At 37.5% G+C, this 22,073-nt stretch overlaps 1 protein-coding gene across 4 annotated transcripts in view; it reads left to right on the plus strand.

The window, feature by feature from the left end:
* AFAP1 (actin filament associated protein 1) overlaps window positions 1-22,073 on the plus strand; it is a 243,348-nt gene that overhangs the window by 104,790 nt on the left and 116,485 nt on the right. For all 4 annotated transcript variants that reach the window (XM_027836596.1, XM_027836598.1, XM_027836599.1 and 1 more), the window contains exon 4: window positions 5,935-6,043. In XM_027836596.1, coding sequence (XP_027692397.1) covers window positions 5,935-6,043 — 109 coding nt within the window. The remainder of the gene's footprint in view (window positions 1-5,934; window positions 6,044-22,073) is intronic.

The following is a 22,073-nucleotide window of genomic DNA, read 5'->3' on the forward strand; positions in this document are numbered from 1 at the left end:
ACACACACACACACACACACACACACACACACACACCCCTTTTGTCTATTTCCCAGAAAGATTTTGACTTAATAGTAGCAACAGTAAGTCCACTAGCATTATTAAGCACCTACAATATATCATGCATGTACTGTGCTAAGTGTTGGATTATATAGGGATTTCCACTTAGTAGAGGAAACTGTCTAAGATTATTATTTTTTAATAGTGGTTTATACACATTGTAGGCCCTTTGCGGCAACAAGTCATCTAGTGCGGAGACTTTTGTTTTATATAGTCAGAAGCTCTTGAAAGGCAGCGAGTCACAGAACTGGAGTTGGAAAGGACCTTAGTGGTCAACCCATACCTGAACAATCATCCCTGCCTCCCCTCTTCCCCCCTCCCCCCCGCTACCCCCAGATACCTGTGAAATGATCATTCAAGCTTTGCTTGAAGTCTGTACTGAAGGAGGAGTTGCTTATCTCTCAAGGTTCTACATCTGTGTAGCTCAAATTGTTAGGAAGTTTTCCCTTATATTAATTAAGCCTAGGTGTGTTTCTCTGCCACTTTTTTGAGGTTTCATTTATAATAACCTTGCTTTGTTTTTTAAAAAATAAATTTTATTGATATTTTTTGTCTTTACGTTGTCAACATTTCTCCCAATATCCCTCCACTTCCTCTTTCTCAGAGAGCCAGTGTACATAAGAAGTATTTTTTTAAGAAAAAAAAAGACAAAGAGGAAGAAGAGAAAAAAAAATCAGCAAAACTCTATTAGTATAGAAAAATTCCACAAATATGTGCAACGCTCCATTTCTGTGTAGAGCTCCCATCCCTGAAAAGGAGTGGGGTAGGGGATGTCTTTTCATACCTCTTGTTCATTGTAATTTTGTCACATTCACTTTTGGTTGTTTTATGCTGGTTGTTCTTTCCATTTACATTGCTGTAGTTATCATATGTGTATTGTTTTCATGGCTCTGTATCAGATTCTGCTATTCTTTCTCTTCTCTGCATTCTCTGTAGTAATATTCAGTTACATTCATGTACCGTTTGTATAGCCATTCTCTAGTTGATGGACATCTTCTTTGTTTCCAGTTCTTTGCTTTCACTGAAAGTGCTGCTAGATGTATTTGGTTGTGTGGGGTGACTTTTTTCTAATTTTTATCAATGTCCTCCTTGGTGTACATGCCTAGTACTAGATTCTTTGCCACCTCTACCCATTACTTGTAGTTTTTCCCTCAGTCTAATTTAATCTAGTCTCATCTCAGCCATAGGAAAACTATCTTACCTTTCAAATCTGATCTTCTCTAGGTGAAACATTCTCAGTTCTTTCAACCAGTCCTCATGTGACATGATCACAAGGTCACTTGTCATCCTGGTCACCCTCATGTAGATGGTTTCTAGTTATTCAAAGACTTTTCCAAAATTTGAGACTTAGAACTGAACCCAATGCACTAGATATAGTCTGACCAGAATATAGCATTCATCCTCCCTATTTCTGGACACTAACTCTATTAATGCAACCCAGGATTGCTTTAGCTTTTTGGATTGCTATAACACACTTTTGACTCATGTGAAACTCCTAGCCCATCGAAACCCCTGGATCCTTTGCAAATGAATTGTTGGTTAGTCTCATTTAATCCAAAATCTCTTCTAATCTCACCTAATCCATCACCTGATCATTTTGCACTTGTGAAGTTAATGTCTTGAACCCAACTGTTAAATTTTACATTTATCTCAATGACCACATTTATCTCTATTCAATTTTATCTTATTCAGCTTGGCACAAGCTTCTAACCTGAAGATCTTTTTTACTTCCCAATTTTGTAATCCAGCATAATAGTATCCTTCCCAGCCCTGTGAAATATGTAAACTTGGGAAAATATACCAGTCCATACTTGCAGTCAAGTGACTGACAAAAATGCCAAACAATAGAGGAGAAGGATGCACCACTGAGCTAGAGACTCCCTTCCCAAGTTGATATTGAACCACCAGTGACTGCTCTTTGGATGCACACCTAACCAAATGCTAATTTACCTAATTTGACTACTGTTTAGGTTACATCCTTCTACTTTGTCAACAAAAATAGCATGGGATTTTGGAATGCTTTGCTATAATCTAGGCAAAGGATGATGAAACATGCCTCCTTAATCTAGAAATGGGAGACAATTGTGGAACATTCATTTCTGATTTATTCCCCAATCCTAATCACTATGTGCCTCTCCCTTCCCTAGAAATTACTTTGTATACTTTGAATATATTTTGAATTTACTCATATCTCTCCATGTTCTTTGGCCCCTATAGAATGTATGCTCCTTGAGGGTAGAAAGTTTCATTTTTTTTCTTTTTTCTTTTTGTCTTTGGTGCCACGCACAGAGCTCAGCACATAGTAGACCCTTAATAAATGATTACTCAGTGAATGGAAGGAGGCTTTTAAAACCACTAACATAATTTTGAGATTAAAGAAAGGACTCCACTAACCACTAGTAGTAGAAACATTTTTTAAGAAACTAGCTTCCTCTTAGAACACATGTTGACCTTAAAGGAGGTCACCACACAGTAATAACTTTTTTTTTTTAGCAGAACACAGTTGATTTCCATTTTAACATTATCTTGACATTAAAAAAATCTGTCAGTTAATACAAAGGTAATTTAGTAATTTGTGTTTTGTCATTTGTCTCCATTCTGTCTGGACCAAAGGAAAGGAAAAGGTCAGACTTTTCTTGCAAAAATCCTCTCAAAACTAAACCTCTTTATTTTTCTTTAAGTGATTAAGAACCCTATGGTCAAATTCAAGTTTTTCAAGAAAAAAATTATTATTGGTTTTTGTTTCATATGCTTAGCCAAGGAAAACACGCTAATGATAAATTCAAGCACAGGGTTCAGCTGGTGAACACAGATGAGTTAATGTCTAAGGTTACTGAAGAAAATGGAAAGGGAAGATTAGAGATGGAAGGTACCACACAATATCATCATCATAGTGGCTATAATGATGTGATAGATTGCAATGCCTGGTGGTTTCTATTTTCTAATCTGAAGGCCTGAGTTCAGATCTTAGTGCTTCCATTTATTAGGTTTGTGATCTTAGATGTGATTCCTTTCTCTCTCAGTCTTGCTTTCCTCATCTGTCAAATGGGAACGATAAAGCTATAGTATCCTACCTCTTAGTTTTGCTGTAAGTATCAAATGAGATAAAGCAGTGTTCCTCAAGTCACACTATTTAGCCAATTAATTAGATTATAAGTATCTTGGGAGTCATAGAATCTTAGCATTAGAAGGAACTTGAGACAGCACCTTCCCAATCAGAGCAGTGGTCATTCAATCAGTGTGTAATCTCATATGATATAGATCTCATGAGCTCATTGGTAGAAGATCAAATCATATTCTCTGCCACATCTTCCAAATCCTGAAGAGCTGTCAGAAAAGTCCCATTTGAATAGGCACTGTGTCTCATTTATCTTTCTGTCCTCCCATAGTGCCTAGCAGAGTGCATTGAGCACAGTAGGTCATCATTATAGGCAGCTATGTGATGCAATATATTGAGCACTAGAGTCAGGAACACTTGAAGTCAAATTTGGTCTGAGACACTTATTAGACACTTAATCTCTGGCTGCCTCAGTTTCCTCATCTGTAAACTGGGAATAATCATAGCATCTACCTCCCAGTATTGTTATAGGGTTAAATACTTTGCCATCCTTAATGCACTATAATAATGCTAGTTTTTAATCATCATCATCATCATCATCATCATCATCATCATCATCATTTGTATGAATTCTATTCATAAAACTAGCTATTCATGTGAAGAATGGGGCTATCTCCATTCCAAAAGCGGTGAAAGATTATTCCTTCTCATTAATTGAATTAGAGATTCATTCTGGCATAATGGAAAGGGTATTATTTTTGGAATCGAGAGATTGCGTTCCAATTCCAGCTATGACCCTTACTGAGCAGGTCATTTAGCATCTATTTGCCCAAGTTTCTTTATTTGTAACGTGAGGATAACAATAGTACCTACCTCCCAGGCTTGTTGTGAGGATCAAATCAGATAATAATTGTAAATAATTGTAAAGCACAGTACCTGGTACATAATAAGTGTTAAATAAATGTTAGTTGGGAAGCAAGGTGGTGCAGTGGATAGAGTGCTGGGATTAGAATCAGGAAGACTTATCTTCCTGAATTTAAATCTGGCTTCAGACACTTACTAGCTGTGTGACCCTGGGCAAGTCACTTAACCCTGTTTGCCTCAGTTTCTTTATCTGCAAAATGAGCTGGAGAAGAAAATGGCAAACCACTCCAGTATCTTTGCCAAGAAAACCCCAAATGGGGTCATGAAGAGTCAGACATGACTGAAAATGACTCGACAACAACAACACAAATGTTAGCTGTTATTATTGTTGTTTTTTTATTATTATTACTAGCTATATGACATTTGGCACCTTAATTTCTCTGGGTCTCAGTTTCCTCATCTGTTAAAGGGAGATAATTCTTGTCCTATCTGCCTCAAAGGGTTATCATGAGGGAATTATGTAATAAATCTTAAAATGCTATGAAAATTAATATCACTTAAACCTTATGACTTCCTTGATGTATGAGCAAGAACATTTAACAGGGGCCTGCCTGATGCTGACCATAGCATATTGTGTACCATTTTGGACTTAATTTAGGGGAGATGTAGAGGGCTTGGAGCTAGGCCAGAGGAGAAAAACATGATGATTAAAGGACTGGGAAAGGAGCCCTGTGAGGAAAGTCCAGAGGAATTAGAGGTATGTGCAGTCTGGGGAATAGAATACTGGGGGTGGAAGGGAGCTTGCTATCTTCAAGTATAGGAAAAAATCTCATGCAGGTGGCAGACAATGAGTTATCCCTGCTCTAAGTAAGGAAACTGAGAGGTGGGATGCTCTTCCAGCAGGGAGATGGGCCATTGTAAAAGGATTTCTTGGCCACAAGAATTTCAGTGTCTCAGAAGAGGTTTGTAGGAGGAAGTAATGATGTCTCTTTTTTGAAAAAAAAATGAATGAAAAATGGATAATAATACTTAAATTATCTGTCCCTACAAGATCATCTGGGGGTGGTGTTGGGGTACGAGGGAAACCACCACCAACAGGCTTTATACACAATTAAGAGACTGCCACATTTATGTGGTTGCTGTTGTTGTCTAGATAAGGAATCCTGGACTGGTAGGTTCTATTTGCCATTTTCTAAGCTGTTCCCAATAGATCTCCCAGTCTCTAGTCACTGCCTTGTCTCCTTCTGAAGTTTGCTGGGATGGCCAGAGGACTAGGAGGTGGCAGGTGGCAGTGCCATCCACTCCCCTTCTTTATTCTACATCATTGCTCTTAGAGAAGCAAGAGGCTCACTATTTGGGATAAAGATCATTAGGCTTGGGGCAGAAAACCCAAGTTCAAATCTTGGCCCTCACTTTTTACCCATTTGACCATGGCATTGGCAAGGCGTCTTCCTGCTTTGGACCTCATTTTCTTCATCTATAAAATGAGGGGATTGAACTAGATGGTCTCTCAGCACCCTTTCAACTCTGTGGTCTCTAAAATTACTTTCCAGTTCTGGGATCCTGTTTTCTGAACTGTTCACAGGTGGTTGAATTTTTTTTTGTTACTTTATGTCTAAATATCAAACCTTAGTAATATAAAGTTAATAGGAAGGTGGAGAACACCAGAACGTTTGTGAATCTTTCATAGTTAAGTCAAGAAGTATTTAAGTATTTACTATGTGCCACACACTGTGATAAGTTCTGAGGATACAAAGAAAAGAGAGAAAAAAATGCATTTCTAGTTCTCAAAGGGCAGTTAAAAATCTAATGGATCAGCAAAGTGTTATCCAGGTAGGCAGGAAGGAAGGGCTTATCATTGGCAAGTCCTTGATGAATATTCAACTTCCACTGATTTAACTGATTTATGTTTGGGCCTTATAATGATCTCGGACTCTGTTTTTCTCGTTTAGCCGCCAGACAGTGGGCCTCCACCATTACCAACATCTTCTCTCCCAGAAGGCTATTATGAAGAAGCTGTGCCATTGAGTCCAGGAAAAGCTCCTGAGTATATCACTTCAAGTGAGTAACAGTGCCTTGGAAGAGGTGGTGGATTTTAAGAAGGAACCGGCGTTTGATTGGCCTCTTGCTATCCATGTGACCTCATCTGCAAATTGAAAATGGCAAACTAGGAGAAATCACTGATGTTTCCTTTCACCATGAAGACACTGTGATTCTATGATCTCAGATTATGCGTTAAAATTCATATGGGTGATTTTATTCGAGAAATTCACAGCGGAAAAAAATTAAGAAAGCTTCCTGACAGAGCTGTCCATAGTGGAACAGGTGTTCTTAGGAGATAGTGAGTTAGCCTTCACTAGGGGTCTTCAAACAGAGGATAGATGGTAGAGAAGGCATTCTTGGTCAGGTAGGGACAGTCTGTGAGGGCCCTTCCAACTTTGAGAATTTTTGTGATTCTGAGAATGCAAAAGGGAAGATTCTAAGCTTAGGTCTACATACAAAATGAGATTCATTTCAATTCAACAAATGTTATTTATTAGTTACCTGTGTGGTTCCAACAAACCATAATTTTAATCTGGAAGGGAATTTCAAGTTCATTTAGTGCCACATCCTCCCTTGACAGAGTAGGTAACTGAGGCTTGGACAGCTAGGTGGCACAGTGGATAGAGCACTGGGCTTAGAATCGGGAAGATTCATCTTCATGAGTTCAAATCAGGCCTCAGACCTGCCTAGCTGTGTGACCCTGGCCAAGTCACTTAACCCTGTTGGCCTCAGTTTTCTCATCTGTCAAATGATCTGGAGAAGGAAATGACAAACCACTCCAGTATCTTTACCAAGAGAACCCCAAATGGGGTCACGAAGAGTTGAACATGACTGAAACAACTGAACAACAACAATTGAGACTCAAGATAGGGGGTAAATTGGGGAGCTGGGTCCTTTGATTCCAAATCCAATGGGCTTTCCATACTACCACACTATATAAGGTATTGTGGTGAGAGACCGTGTGTTATAACAGAAAATGTACTGGACGTGAGTCATTAGACCTCAGTTTGAAACTGCCTCTGCTACTTAAAAGCCACATGAATATGGACAAATAACTTAATCTTTCAGAGTATCCTTTTCCTCTTCTGTAAAATGCAGAAAATCACCTCTTTATTGTTTGTCTCATAGAACCTTTGAGAAACACTTTGTAAACTTTAAAATGCTTTATAAATGAATTATTTTTAATATTATTATTATTCCACCCTAAGTGCTTTGGGAGATATAAAGAGAAGTAAGATGGGGGTGATGCCCTGAAGAAACTGTCACAACATTCAGCCAAAGTAGAAAGTTAAACTATAATCAAAAGATAATATTTGTGAAAGTCCATTAAGCAAAACTATAAAACATTTAGTACATGTAAGGTAGCATTAATGATGTAATAAAATTATAGCATTAGGCATTATTTGAGAATTTCCTCTGCTGTTCAAGGTCCTCCATTGACACTACCTTATATGTACAAATACATATATAATAGTGTATCATGCAAATTTATAATTTCGGGGCCAAGTGGTTATTTGGCCTCCATTTAAAGAACTCTGGTGTTAGAGAATTTATGATCCCTTAAGGAAGTCACTTGGAGCAGCCCTTATTTTTAGAAAGTTTTTCTATGTAATATGCCTGAATCTGTTTCTTTTCTTCGCTCCTAGTTCTACTCCGTGGGCCCATACAGCTATTTTGTTTCCTTTAATTTCTCCCTTCTCTAGTCTTATTGAAGCAGATTTGTATAGTGGCTAAAGTATTGGATTTGAAGTCCGAAAGATTTGTGCTTGTTGAATTCTGCTTAAGAAAATAGCTGTGTGACCCCTGGGCAAGTCACCTAACCATTCCAAGACTCAGTTTCCTCACCTGTAAAGTAAGGATAGTAATAGCACCTACCTTCCAGGGTTGTTTCAAGGATCCAATGCAATAATGCTTTGAAAAGCTTTTTAAAGTTTTGAAAAGCTATTTATACATGAGCCCTTATTTATTATGATTATTATGTTCTTAACATTCCTTCCTACTTTCAGCTGATCCTCAGATGGCACGTGTCTTAGTTCTCTCAGATTCTCCCCGCATCTTCTGACTTGGCACCCAAACAGGTGAAATGCCAAACGGCACACTCCAGGTGTGGTCTGATCAGAGCAGAGCAGAGGAGGACTATCCCCTCTCCTCCTTGGTGATGCACAGAAGGCAAATATTCATGTGATCCGAAATTGGATCATATTTTTGCATTGTCAACTCATGGAGCTGATACTCTAATGCTCTTAGGGTTTTTTTATTTTATGTATGATTTGTTATTTTATATGTCGTTTGTTATTTTGTATATGACTTATCTTATGTATAATTTATTATTTTATGAATGATTTATTATTTTGGATATAATTTATTATTTTGTGTTATTTTCTGTGGATGGCATTCAGCCATATCTTCCCTCCCTTTATGCTTGTATAATTGATATTTTTGAGCCCAAATGTTGGAATTTACATTTATTACAAGATCATTTGTCTAGAACTGAAGGAGACCTCAAGAAATATAGTGTAGTCTTACTTTTTACATGGGAGGAAATTGAGAACCAAGGAGGCAAATGACTTGCCCAACGTCATACAGGTAATAAGAATCATAGGGAGGATTTGAATTCAGGATCTCTAACTCCAGAGTCAGTTTTTTTTTTTCCCAACTCTACTGCCTTTCCTCCTCATCACACACAGTATTGATTTATATTTGTTCATGTTAGGTCAACAATTCATTTTTAGTTTAATTTCAACATCCTTTAAGGACTTGAAGCAATAACACAATTCCTTTAAAAATAAAACTGGAATTTATATTTTCTCCTAATTTAGACTGATCTCTGCCTAGTAATGCAAATAAATGAAGTTTTTTTTTAAGTAAATTATACAGTAACAAATGAATGTCTTGATCCTTCTCTGGTGTGTGGCAGGTGATTGTGTTATTTTTCCATCTTAATCAATGATTTTTCCACATTGCTTTATTGTTATTACTACTATTATTCATTATAAGAATAACAATAATAGTAATAATTGCCATTTGTATAGCCTTGTAAAGTTGATAAAATGCAAACCTATGAGATACATGTTCTGGTGTTGTTACCTGCATTTTACAGATGAGGAGACTGAGGCTCAGAGAGGTTCTATAGCCTTCCCAAGGTAACACAGAAAATGAAATTGGAACAAAGGTCTCTCCTGGCCCTCAGGCTGCTGCTCCTTCCATGTCACTATGTTGCTCTCATGTGCTAGAGAATCAGAGTCAGTGGAATCGCTCTTAGCAGGTCTTGCTTTGGGTTGAAAATAAAGCATTGACAAGTTGAACAGAAGCTGGCATAATTTAGTGTCCTGATTCTGTCTCATGGGTACATCTATACCAAAGCAGTAGCATTGATAGATAATTGTCCCTCATAGCTACCTGATAACTCTCAGCAGGCTCTTTTAGTCAACACAATTCTTTTCACTTCAAATGAAAAATTTAACAGACTAGGGCCTCAAATCTTTCAGAACAAGCATTCTCCTAGAGTGCATTGATCTGTGATCAATGAATTCTGTTGGTGTTTCAGTTTTTGCATGGGCTGTGGAAACCTCCCATTGTTGGATTCCATTGAAATTGAAGTAGACTGTCAAGATGGCCCCCAATTGGCTTAATGGCAGGTTCTTACATAAGAAGTGCTTATGAAAGATGAATTACTCCTTTATTTCTCTCCTCTCCCGCTCAAAAAACCACCCCTGTTAACAAAGATGTCCCCCCCCTTAATAATATTTTATTTTTTCCAATTACATGTAAAGATAGTTTTCAACATTCACTTTTATAAGATTTTGAGCTCCAAATATTTTTCTTCCTCCCCTTCTCCTTCCCACAAGGTGGCAAGAAATCTGATATAGGCTGTACACGTACAATCATATTAAACATATTTCCACATTAGTCATGTTGTAAAAGAAGAATGAGAACAAAAAGGAAAAACCACAAGAAAGAAAAAGCAAGCAAAAAAAGAGAGAGAGAATAGTATGCTTCAATCTGTATTCAGACTCCATAGTTCTTTCTCTGGCTTTGGAGACAACATTTTTCATCCTGTGTCTTTTGGAGTTGTTTTAGATCATTGTATTCTGAGAAAAGCTAAGTCTATCAAAGTGGTCATCGCACAATGTTGCTGTTATTGTGTACAATGTTCTGGTTCTGCTCACTTCACTCAGCATGAGTTTGTATAAGTCTTTTCAGGTTTTTCTGAAATCCTCCTGCTCCTCATTTCTTTTAGCACAATAGTATTCCATGACATTCATATATCACAACTTGTTCAGCAATCCCCCAAATGATGGGCATTGCCTCAACTTCCAATTCTTTGCCACCACAAAAAGAGCTGTTATAAATATTTTTTGAACAAATAGGTCCTTCGTCTCCCCACCCTTTTTTTTTATTTCTCTGGGATACAGAACTAGTAGTGGTATTGCTGGATCAAAGGGTATGCACAGTTTTATAGCCCTAGTCTGTTAGTTCTGAATTGCTCTCCTGAATGGTTCAATCAGTTCACAACTTCACCAACAATGCATTAGTGTTTCAATTTTCCCACATCTTCTTCAACATTTATGATTTTCCTTTTTTGTCATATTAGCCAATCTGATAGGTATGAGGTGGCACCTCAAAGTTGTTTTAATTTGCATTTCTCTAATCAATAGTGATTTAGAGTATCTTTTTATATGACAATAGATAGCTTTAATTTCTTTATCTGAAAACTGCCTGTTCATATACTTTGACCATTTATCAACTGGGGAGTGACTTGTATTCTTATAAATTTGACTCAGTTCTCTATATATTTTAGAAATGAATCCTTTATCAGAGACATTAACTGTAAAAATTGTTTCCTAGCTTTCTGATTTCTTTCTAATCTTGGTTGCATTGGCTTTGTTGGTGCAAAAACTTTTTAATTTAATGTAATCAAAATTATCCATTTTGCATTTCATAATGTTATCTATCTCTTGTTTGGTCATAAATTCTTCCCTTCTTCATGGATCAGACAGGTAAACTATTCCTTGCACTCCTAATTTGCTTATAAATTCACCCTTTATGTCTAAATCATGTACTCATTTTGACCTTATCTTGGCATATGGTATAAGATGTTGGTCTGTGCCTAGTTTCTGCCATATTATTTTCCAATTTTCTCAGCAGTTTTTTTTCCCAGAAGCTGGAGTCTTTGGTTTTATCAAACAGTAGATTGTGTTTTGTCCTTCATCCTCAAAGAGGACCATAACATCAAGGAGATGATGACATGACTTACAATTGACTTTGATTTGAGTGAGGGAGGGCTGTGCAAGGTCACCAGCTTCACCTTCTCCTCCAGAACCATCTGGGTCCAGTGGCCAGATATTCATCAGGACACTGGAGATGACCCAGAATGCAATGCGAGACCATGGCCCTTTTAAGCTAAGGTCTTTTCAGGTTCTCACTTTGAGTGAGGCAACACCCATTCAGTGAATAGGCCTCTTCAAGAAGTGTGTCAAGGGATAAAAAAAAAAAATCAAACTGGAAGGGGAACACCCTCGGGGTTGCTGGCAAAAAGAGAAACAATTACTATTTACATTCACTCTGAGCCAAGAAGGCCTAAAAAATAACCAGTAAGTAGTGTTTGGGCAGGGGCCTATTTCTGTCCAATATGTGAGCTCCAGAGTGAGTTGGGTTTAAGGCTTGGTTTTTGAAAAAGAAGTCTAGCCAGTAAACCCCAAATAGAAGGAGAGGGAGAAGGTGAGGGAGAGGGGAATGATGAGCTGTTATCCAATTGGATTATTATAGTCGTTGGTCATTGACTACTGTGTTTTGTGTACCTAACCTATTCCACTGATCTACCACTCTCTTTCTTTCGTTCTTTTTTTTTTTTTTAGGCAATTGAAGTTAAGTGACTTCTCCAGGGTCAAAAAGCTAGTAAAAATCAAGAGTCTGGTCTGAGGCCGGATTTGAATTCAGATCTTCCTGATTCCAGGGCCGGTGCTCTAACCATTGTGCCACCTAGCTGCTCCTCCACCACTCTATGTCTTAGCCAGTACCAAACAGTTTTGATGATTGCTGCAGTTTTAGATTTGTTGTGGCTACGCTACCTTCCCTTGCATTTTTCATTAATTTCTTTGATATTCTTGACTTTTTGTTTTTCCAGATGAATTTTATTATTTTTTCTAGCTCTATAAAATAATTTTTGGTCATTTGGTAGGTATGACACTGAATAAGCAAATTAATTAAGGTAGAATGGTCATTTTTATCCTATTAGCTTGGTCTACCCATAAGCATCTGATATTTTTCCAATTAATTATATCTTACTTTATTTCTGCGAAAAAAAATATTTTGTAATTGTGTTTGTATAGTTCCTGGGTTTGTCTTGGCAGGTAGACTCCCAAATATTTTATGTTGTCTACAGTTATTTTAAATGGAATTTCTCTTTCTGTCTTTGTTGCTGGGTTTTGTTAGTAATATACAGAAATGCCAATGATTTGTATAGGTTTATTTTATATCCTGCAACTTAGCTAAAGTAGTTAATTATTTCAAGTAGTTTTTTAGTTGATTTTCTAGGATTTTCTAAGTATACCATATTATCATCTGCAAAGAATGATAGCTTTGTTTCCTCATTGCCTACTCTAATTCCTTTAATTTTTTTAAAAAAAGACTTTTTAAGAAAGAGAAAAAAATCAGAAAAATGCATTAATACATTCAAAAAAGACTGACACCATATGCATTGTTCCACTACTACATAAGTCTGACCCCTCTACAAAGGAGAGGGTCAAGATTGAAGGAAAGAAGGACGAAAGGAAACAAACATTTATTAAGTGGCCACTATGTGCCAGGCACTGTGCTAAGTGCTTTACAAATATTATCTCATTTGATCCTCACAATAACCCTTACAAATGAGGAAAATGAGACTGAGAAAAATTAAATGATTTGCCTAGGGTTACACAGCTTAGTAAGTGTCTGGCATTAGATTTGAACTCAGATCTTTTTGACTTCAGGCCCAACACAATTTCCACCGTACCACCTTCTTTGAGATCAAATTTTTTCTTCATATTTTTGAAACATAATACTAATAGTTAACATTTCTATAATTCTTTAAGATCTGCAAAGCAATTTGTAAAGCAAAATATAACCATGCAAGGTAGATGCTACATGCTGCAATGTTCATTTTCGATGATTGTGTGGTGGTTATAACTTTCCGTTTACAGTGTTATAGTTATTTTATATTTTTTCTTGACTCTCCTTACATTTCACTTTGAATCAGTTCATATAAATCTTTTCTTGCTTCTTTGTATTCATTATGCTCATGTTTTCTTATAGCACAATATTTTTCAAAATTTATTAATGTACCATAATTTATTTAGCCATTTTCCAACCAATCAATGGTCAATTGCTTTATTTCCAAGAAAAGTACTGTTATGAATATTTTGGGGGATCATGGGGCCATTCCATATCTCTGACATTTGGTATTACCCCAAATTCTTGCTCTTCCTTAAGCCATCCTCTATTTTCTGGTTTTTCCATTGCCTTTAAGTAAATTTAGAGCATCATTTTAGCAAAGTGGTGGCCCACTGGTGGAGCCATAGATTAGAATGTAATGGACAAAAATTCTCTATCAATGGAAACATGCTATAGTGGAAAACATGAGATTTGGAGCTAAAAAACCGCAGTTTCAAGTTCCATTCCTGCTACCTATATGACCCTGGACAAGTCATGAAACTTATCTGAACTTTAGTTTCCTCATTTGTTCTCTATTTATGATCCCATGATCTTCCCTTATAAGAATAAAGGATAATATTTTGTAGAAGTCATCTTAATTTTTGAGAAATAAGTATCAAAATTGATCTCTTAATTAACATAAAATAAGATTTTAATTTTTTTTATTTCACTATGATTCTGAAAATGATATAATTCAGTAAACACTTTTGAAGAGTGTATTTTGTGTAGAGCACTGTGCTAGACATGTGAAACCCATAGTCTGGTGGAGAAATACTTTTAGTAATTAGATAGTTTTAGATATTAGACAGGTACTAGTTATTATATAGTTTTCAATATTAGACACATTCTAAACAAAGTGCTAGATAAAGTTTAAAGGAAAAGGACACTACTGGCTGGAAGTAGTTGGGAAATCAGGATGTATGTGGGTCAACTACTGATAAATTTCCTTTTTTTATGCAGTCAATTTCATTAAGAAAGTATTAAAAATACTGTTAGGAAAAACACATTTAGTTCATTACTTACTACCATGAAACATTTTAAAATGTATTTATCCTTACCTGGTTTTAAAATAGCTAATTACTCCACCAAATTTCTTCTACAGTACCTCATCATATTCTGGAGGGGATTGTGGGTTCTTGATGGATAAACTAGTAGGGTGAAGCTCTGGCTCATTCTCCCATATTGGATGGTTTTTGAGGTTAGATCCTATGCAAGACTGTGCCCGCCATTCAAGGACCAATCTAGCTAGTTAAGTGTGGTGTGGCTTATGACCAGAAAGGCCAACAGAAGTCATTTTTAACTTCAAAAAATTCATAATGACAATCGATAATAACACAGATCCATGTTGATAGGAAGAAGTACTTTCACTGTTTACGTGATTGATTGATAGAATTCTTTCCTTGATGTTTTAAAGTATTAAGTTAATTAAAGCATGGTTTGAAATACATGACCCAGGTTCAATTCAGTTTCATGTAGCTCTTTTCTCCTTGTTGGCAAGCTGAGCTTTGTAAAAAGTCTATTGCCTGGGGTTTGAATCATTCAGGTGTAGCCCGTGAGAGGAGGTCACAGCCTTCCAACGAGCTAGCAGGCATTTCTGCTTGATTTGTTGAAATGAATACTGTAGCTAGCCGTCACTGTGAGTAGCCCAACCTGTCACATCCTGTTCCTCTGATTGAGACTGTGTCAGTGACTGATTTGCTTCAAGCTAATTCTAAAGGAAATAGCTCAGTGGAGCTAAATGCCCCAGGGATCAATCCAGTCACCAGGGACTCGCCACATGGTGCCTCAGTTCTTAATATGCATTTGAGAAATCTCTTATGGCCTGTGGCACCCAGAACTTGCCTTCCATTCCTTGAAGAATAATAGGTGTGGATTAGCTTTGTTCTGAGTGATGACCTAAATCAGTCATGGATTATATTGCCTTTTTCATTTTTCTTGAGCTTGGAGTTGCTTTTATAGGTTCCTTGATTTATTTTTCCTCCAAGTTGGTTTTACATTTCATCTTGGCTTTGACTGTGTTAGCAGGTCTTTGTTCTTAAATTTTGTTAGTGTTCAGGATGCCATAAGACTCTTGGGAGGTGGGTGTTTAAATACATTACCAAGTGCCATTTTGACTGACTCTTCCCTTTGTACTGGATAATTTGAGGCAGTTTAATTTCACGTATACTTATGGAATATCTATTTTGTGCAAGGCACCATACTGGGTGTTGTGGATTTAAAGATGAAAAAGACACATAGTCCTTAGTGTCTAGGGGCTTGCAATCAAATAGAGAGGCTATCAGCCCAGACAACCCAGAGGAGATGACTTGGTGGGAGGAGCATGAAGTATATGGATTCCTTCTTGGAATAATATTTTTAAATTCATAAAATAAAATACAGAGTGCAAAGGAAACTAATTATTTCAAAATACAGTTATCTATATCTATTTATCTATCTATATATTTAAAACCTCATAAGTTCGAAGACTCTAGATTAAGAACTCAGTGACTACAGAAACCAGAAGGATGTGTTCTATAGTGGAAAAAACACCGGGGTTGAAATTAGAAGGTTCTCACTCTGAAACTCATGGCATGTGTGACCTTGGACAAATCACTGAGACTAATTTCCCTCATTCATAAAATGAAGGAGTTGGGCTCCATAACCTTTGGGTCTCTTCCATCTCTAAGCTCTGTGATCCTGTGAACTTCAAAGATCTGTCTAAACTCTGGAATTCATAAATATGATAATGCTACAATATAACAATGTAAAAAGTGGAGTACAAAGTAAGACATTAATTCACAGGAAGTTGAAAGATCATTTATAGCTGGGGAGGAATGAAGGAAATCTTTATGATTGAAATGACATTTGATGTGAGCCTTAAAGGATAGATAGGGATTGGATAAGTGTACAATATGTTGTTTATCCCCCCTCTGTGCCTTTGTTTCCTTTTTCATAAAATAAAGAGGGTAGGCTAATAGGTGATGGCTCAGGATGCTTCTCTCTCTAAATCATCAATTCGTTGTACAAGCATTAGCTCATTTGATCTTCATAGCAGTCTTGTACTACAGACTGTTATCCCCATTCTGAGGTTCAGAGAGATGATGTGATTGACCCAAGGCCACATAACCAGCAAGAGGTAAGGCCAGGACTCATAGGACCATAAAGCTGCTAAATCCAACCTATTTTATAGATGAAGAAATTGATTCCCAGGAAGGTCAAGAGCTGAAGGGATTGTAAGGGTACAAGAGAAAGAGAAGGGAGATTCTTTCCCCTTGATCTCCCTTGACACAGGAGTGGGTGATCTAGGATTTGAACCTAGGTCTTCTGACCCTTCAACCTAGTGTTTTTTTTTCAGTAGATCATGATGCCTCTTTTATGACCTCATCACTTTAGATATAACATCTTCAGACCCTGTGGAAGAATTGTTGTTCAGTCATTTCAGTTGTGTCTGACTCTGTTACCACATTTGAGATTTTCTTTGCAAAGATACTGGAGTAGTTTGCTATTTCCTTTTCCAGTTCACTTTACAGATGAAGAAACTGAGGCAAACAGGGTAAGTGGCTTGCCCAGGGTCACACAGCTAGTAAATGTCTGAGGCCAGATTTGAGCTCAGGAAAATGAGTCTTCCTGACTCCAGGCCTGGTGCTCTATCCACTGGGCAACCTAGCTGCTCCATGAAAGAATTTTTCTCCTCTAAATTTGGATGAAAAGTAATTATTCAAGAATTATGTTCCTATAGCCAGTTTCTCCAGAAAGGAAGTCCAGGCTACATAATGTGTTTGCTTGCCTGGTTTTGGCCTTTGTTGTGTTATGTTGTAGTTGCAAGAATAAAGTCTATTGAAGAGCATTTTGGCTTGGTCAGGGCTTCACCCTTAAGGTGATGACTGCCCATGAAAGCATTTTCTGGCCTCTATTCCCTGACCAACAGCACCATTAAATGTACAAAGAACCCACACAGTTCTATTTTTAGTCTCTCTGACAACTCCACCCCTCTCAGGAACATTCAGAAAAGACAGTATGCATGAGAAAGTGAGGGATGGGGGGTTGAGTTGGGGGCTGGGGTTGTGTCTCTACTTAATTCTGACCAAGTCACTTGCTTTTAATACCAAGGGTTATGATCTTCCCATTTTTCTTGATTTCTCAAAACCCTCCTCTTTCATGCCAATAAAAACCTCAAAAGGAGATGAGATCCATTATCTCTATTGGGCAAGCCCAGGACCTCGTCCAGCCTGGACCACCACACTACACTGCATTCCCCCACACATTTCTCTGTGCTCTTCCCTGACTGGTCAGGACACTTGAAATAGAGAGCAGGGCAGGAGGCAGACAGTCTATTTAACCACTACAGCCAATTATAAGGATAATAATCATACCTCACATTTAGAGGGTATGTTACCTTATAGTTACACAGCCTTTAAAGAGTTGATTTCATTTTAGTTTGTGGTGATGCCTTTGCTTTTAATAAGGATTAATGGCTCCTTTTCTTTTTTCCCAGATAGGAAAACTGAGGTTAAAGGTGGTTAAGTGACTTCCACTGGGTCACAGGCAAGGGAAATGGGATTTGTACTCAGTTCTCATTTTTAAGTCCGGTGTTTTTTTTTTTAAATAACATGTACCAACATAAGCTGGTTGTTAAGCTAAGCACTGTTGTTGAAGGGTTAGTAGTCCCTTGTGAGGACAGATGTCCAGATTGGGAGCCACACAAATGTGTAAGCCAACAGGCCTATCTGAGTCAGTCCTAGGATTTCTTCAGAGGAGAAAAATCCAAGTGACTGAAATGCAAGTGGAAAGCCAGTTATAGGAGTGGCACTTTGGATCTGGATCAGGAAGTGAGATACAGGAAATATTGAGATACTGAGTGTCTGATTCACCCCATATACCCAAGGCTCTGGCCTTCTGTAGCAGCTCTGTGTATTCCCTATTCCTGCCTTGTACAAATACATAATGACCATAGATTGGGTCCACCATAGTCTGTTGATCCACCAATTCTAATAAGACATTGGACTTAGAAGCACACCTTTCCCACTCCTAACATGCTGCCTTTCTGCAGACTGGTCAGTCAGACGCTTTTTTCTCCAGCAATCCTAGTACAATAATCAATATATTTAAGGGGCAGGTAGGTGGCACAATGGGTAGTGCCTAGAGTCAGAAAAACACTTCTTCCTATGTTCAAATCTGACCTCAGACACTTACTAGCTGTGTGACCCTGGGCAAGTCACTTAAAAGTTCCTCATCTCTAAAACGAGCTGGAGAAGGAAATGGCAAACCACTCTAGTATCTTTGCTGAGAAAACCCCAAATAGGGTCATGTAGAGTCAGACACAATTGAAGCTACTGAATAACAATGACAAAATACTTGTTTACTAGTTAATATGAAACTTTCTTTGGCGTTATAACCACTACTTTACGGTAAGCTGTTGGGTTCATGGAGGAAGGGACTATGGAAGAAAGGAATTATATAGGATAAGTTACAGGATAAGTGGATATGGTAATTAGGTGAATTGGAGATGGGAGGAGACTGAGAAAACCAGCCTGACTGAATTGGAGAGTTCTTATTGAGGAATATTGAGAAAGAAGGTTGGATTGGAAAGATGGGGCTACATTGTGGAGGGTCTTAAATGCTATTTGCTAAGTCAATGAATGAAGAAATGAAAAAGAATTTATTGTATATATCTTGTGTACCAGGTATTGTGCTAGGTGCTAAGAACACAAAGACAAAAGTGAGACAGTTCCTTCCCTCAAAAAGCTTACATTCTAATCAGGAGTGACAATGTAGGGAAATGATGGCCAGGGAACAAAAATTTGGTTTGGGGAATCACTAGGATTGTGAAGTAGAACCCTAGGACATTTGATTGACAATTGATTGTCATACCCTTTTCAGTAGCAATGGTAGTATTGATTTGATTACTGTTCTCAGAGCAAGAGGTGGAAAGCATTGGGAGAGAAGAAGGGAAGGAGAGGGACTAATAGGTCAGCAGGGAATATGGCAAGATGTTTGGGTGAGCCCTGTAGCTCAATGACCTGCAAGACACAAGGTCTAGGGCTGGCTGTATGTAATGAATTAGGTGTGTGTACACTTCCCTTATTCCCTCACACATCAGTCACAACGTTGTAGAATGGGTTAACATTCCAAGGAGAGAATGGGCATAGTATCTGAAGGTTGGGTTCATGATGTGACTTTTCCTGGTGGGGAGAAAATGAGAGCACAGCTGCTGGGGCTTTTGGTTCCTTTAGTTGGATGGGATTTATTCATTCTGAGAAGCTCTATGGGTAACTTAAGCTCATTTCCATCTTTGCAAGGAATGGTGCAGAACACTGCCCAATGTAGATGTGTAAATCCATAATACTCTACCTTCTGGTAGTTCTGCCATTTCTTTCTCATCATCTTTGTCCAAGCTGAACAACAGAGATACTGTTATCTCACCTCCTTTGTTTCTAGAGCAACCTTTTAAAGTAGACTGCATCAGGGATAATAATATTTTTTCCAGAGGAGGAAACTGAAACTTAGAGGTTATATCTCATTGATAGAAGGTAAACTCCTTGAGGTTAAGGACTGTTTTTCCTTTTTGTCTTTGTATTCCTTGTACCTACTGCAGTACAACTGTCTCCAAAAGGCACTTAATATATATTTGTTGATTTGATTCATGAGTCAATAAACATTTATTAAGCACCTACTGTGTGTCAGGCACTGTACTGAGTGCCAAGGACAAAAAAATGAGGCAAAAGACAGTACCTGTCCTCAAGGAGCTTATAATCTAATGGGATAGACAACATGCAAGCAAATATATACAAAGCAAGCTATAAACAAGATAACCAAAAATTAACAGAAGAAAGGCACTAGAATAAAGAGACATTGGGGAAGGCTTCCTGTAAAAGGTGGGATTTTAGCTGGAACTTTACAGGATTGGGATGAGCTTGTGATTTTTCTAAGCTCACACATCTTGTAAGTGTAAAGAGCCAGGACTGAAATATAAATTTTGTATCTCCAAGTCCAGCATTTCAGTGAGAATAATACCAGAAATGCTGTCTAGTATCTGGTTCAGTCCCCATAGTTCTGGTTAATGGAAATGAACAAAATCTTTAGAAATAACCACCCTGAAACTCCTGTTCTCAGAAGCTTTTATTCTGTCCAATGACATGAATACTGAACTGAACCAAAATAACAATTTGACAATTGTCTAACTTTTTTTCCCCAGAAAAGTAAATGTATGTTTGGATCTAGAATGTTGCCTCCTTGATGGGGACTGTTTTTAGTTTTTGTCCTTGTATTCCCAGAACCTAGAACATTGGATTGCCTTGGCTTAGATTAGACCAAATAAGAAATAACTGAAGTGTCTAGACTTGATGGTGACTTGCTTTAAAAAAATTTTTTTAAAAAGCAGTTTGGGATGAGAGAGAGGAGACATTTCATTGAACCCATACTCCATATTCCTTTATTTTTTTGAAGGTAGTTATTAATAATTCACATATAGCACTTTCCTTGCTACAGTCCTGTGAAGTGTAGAGTGCTAGCATAATTATTGCACTTTACAGTGTTATCACTAGCATATGACTCTCAATCTTCTAGCTCCAAGCTCTTTCTGTGACCCGAAGCAGTCCCCAAATACAAAGGTCACGCTGGTTTGCTTAGGCATTTTAGGTTACCATAGATTTAATTTAATTATGCCAGTTCTTGGCCTTGTGTAACTTGTTTGTGTTGTAATTAAAGAACCCTGTGGTGTAGCGGAAAGCACCCTGGATTTAGAGTCAGCAAACATTGTTTTAATTCCTGACTCGATTGCAGCCCTGGGCCTGTGAGCAAGTAACTTTATCCCTCTGGGTTTTGGTCTCTTCATCTGTAAATTGAGGATGCTAGAATTTGTGTGGTTATATGCCTATTATTGAAAAACTCAGTAAACCTAAAACACATAAAATATCCTCATTTGCCCACCATTTGCTTTGTAAGTTGTTTTGTTTCCCCCTTCAGCTTTTTGCATGGTTTTCAGTAAGAATTGGTTGGAGATTTTTATCCACGTGATGGTGTAGCACACCTGAACATAGAATAATCATTGTTCATACTTTCAGAGCACTTTACTTTGGAAAAGCTAAAGGATTTTCCCCATCCATCATTTTATCTGAACCATACATTAACCCTTCAAGGTTGTCAGGACAGTGATTATTTCCTCTTATTTTACAGAAATGGAAAGTAAGGACTAAAATGAATGGTTTCTCTCAGTTAAAGTGATTTATCTTGGTTAAACAATGGAGCCTGGCCTAGAATTCTAGGCCTCCCAACTTCCAATCCGTTGTTATGTCTATGTTAGCCCAGTTAATTCTGGAATAAAAGGTAGTTTGTTTCTTTATGAGCTGCTTCATTTTTTACCATAAGGTTATTGGTCATCAAATTGTTTGGGATTTTCACCTCAGTGAGTAATGATGCAGAACACTACCTCTACTTATGGTAATCACAAGAACTTCAATAATTTTCCCAGCACTTTCAGGTTTACAAAGTCCTTTGTTCATAACCACCCAAAGAGGTAGGCAGTTCAAATATCATTATTCACTTTTTAAAGATGAGCAAACCTTTTTAAGATATGGGAAGTGACTTAAGGCCAGTTAAAAAATAATCAGTAAATGGGAAAATCTCTGTCCAAACCCAAGGCAGGTCTCCTGATTTCAAGACCAGAGCTGCCAGTATGGAAATGGATAAGTCATTTCACTGTCTTGAACTTACGTTTCTGAGTTCCTTGCTAGCTGTCTCATAAGAGAGCTGTTTGGAACTAATTTGATCATGTCTGTAAAGTGCTTTGTAAACTGTGAATTGCAATAAATTTGAACTGCTTAGATGTTATAAATCTGATGAAGGAAATAATGTGCAGAAGGATTTTTAAAAAAACCGT

Source organism: Vombatus ursinus, unplaced genomic scaffold, assembly GCF_900497805.2.
Source record: "Vombatus ursinus unplaced genomic scaffold, bare-nosed wombat genome assembly UNPS02014818.1, whole genome shotgun sequence".
Taxonomy (NCBI): Eukaryota; Metazoa; Chordata; class Mammalia; order Diprotodontia; family Vombatidae; genus Vombatus; species Vombatus ursinus.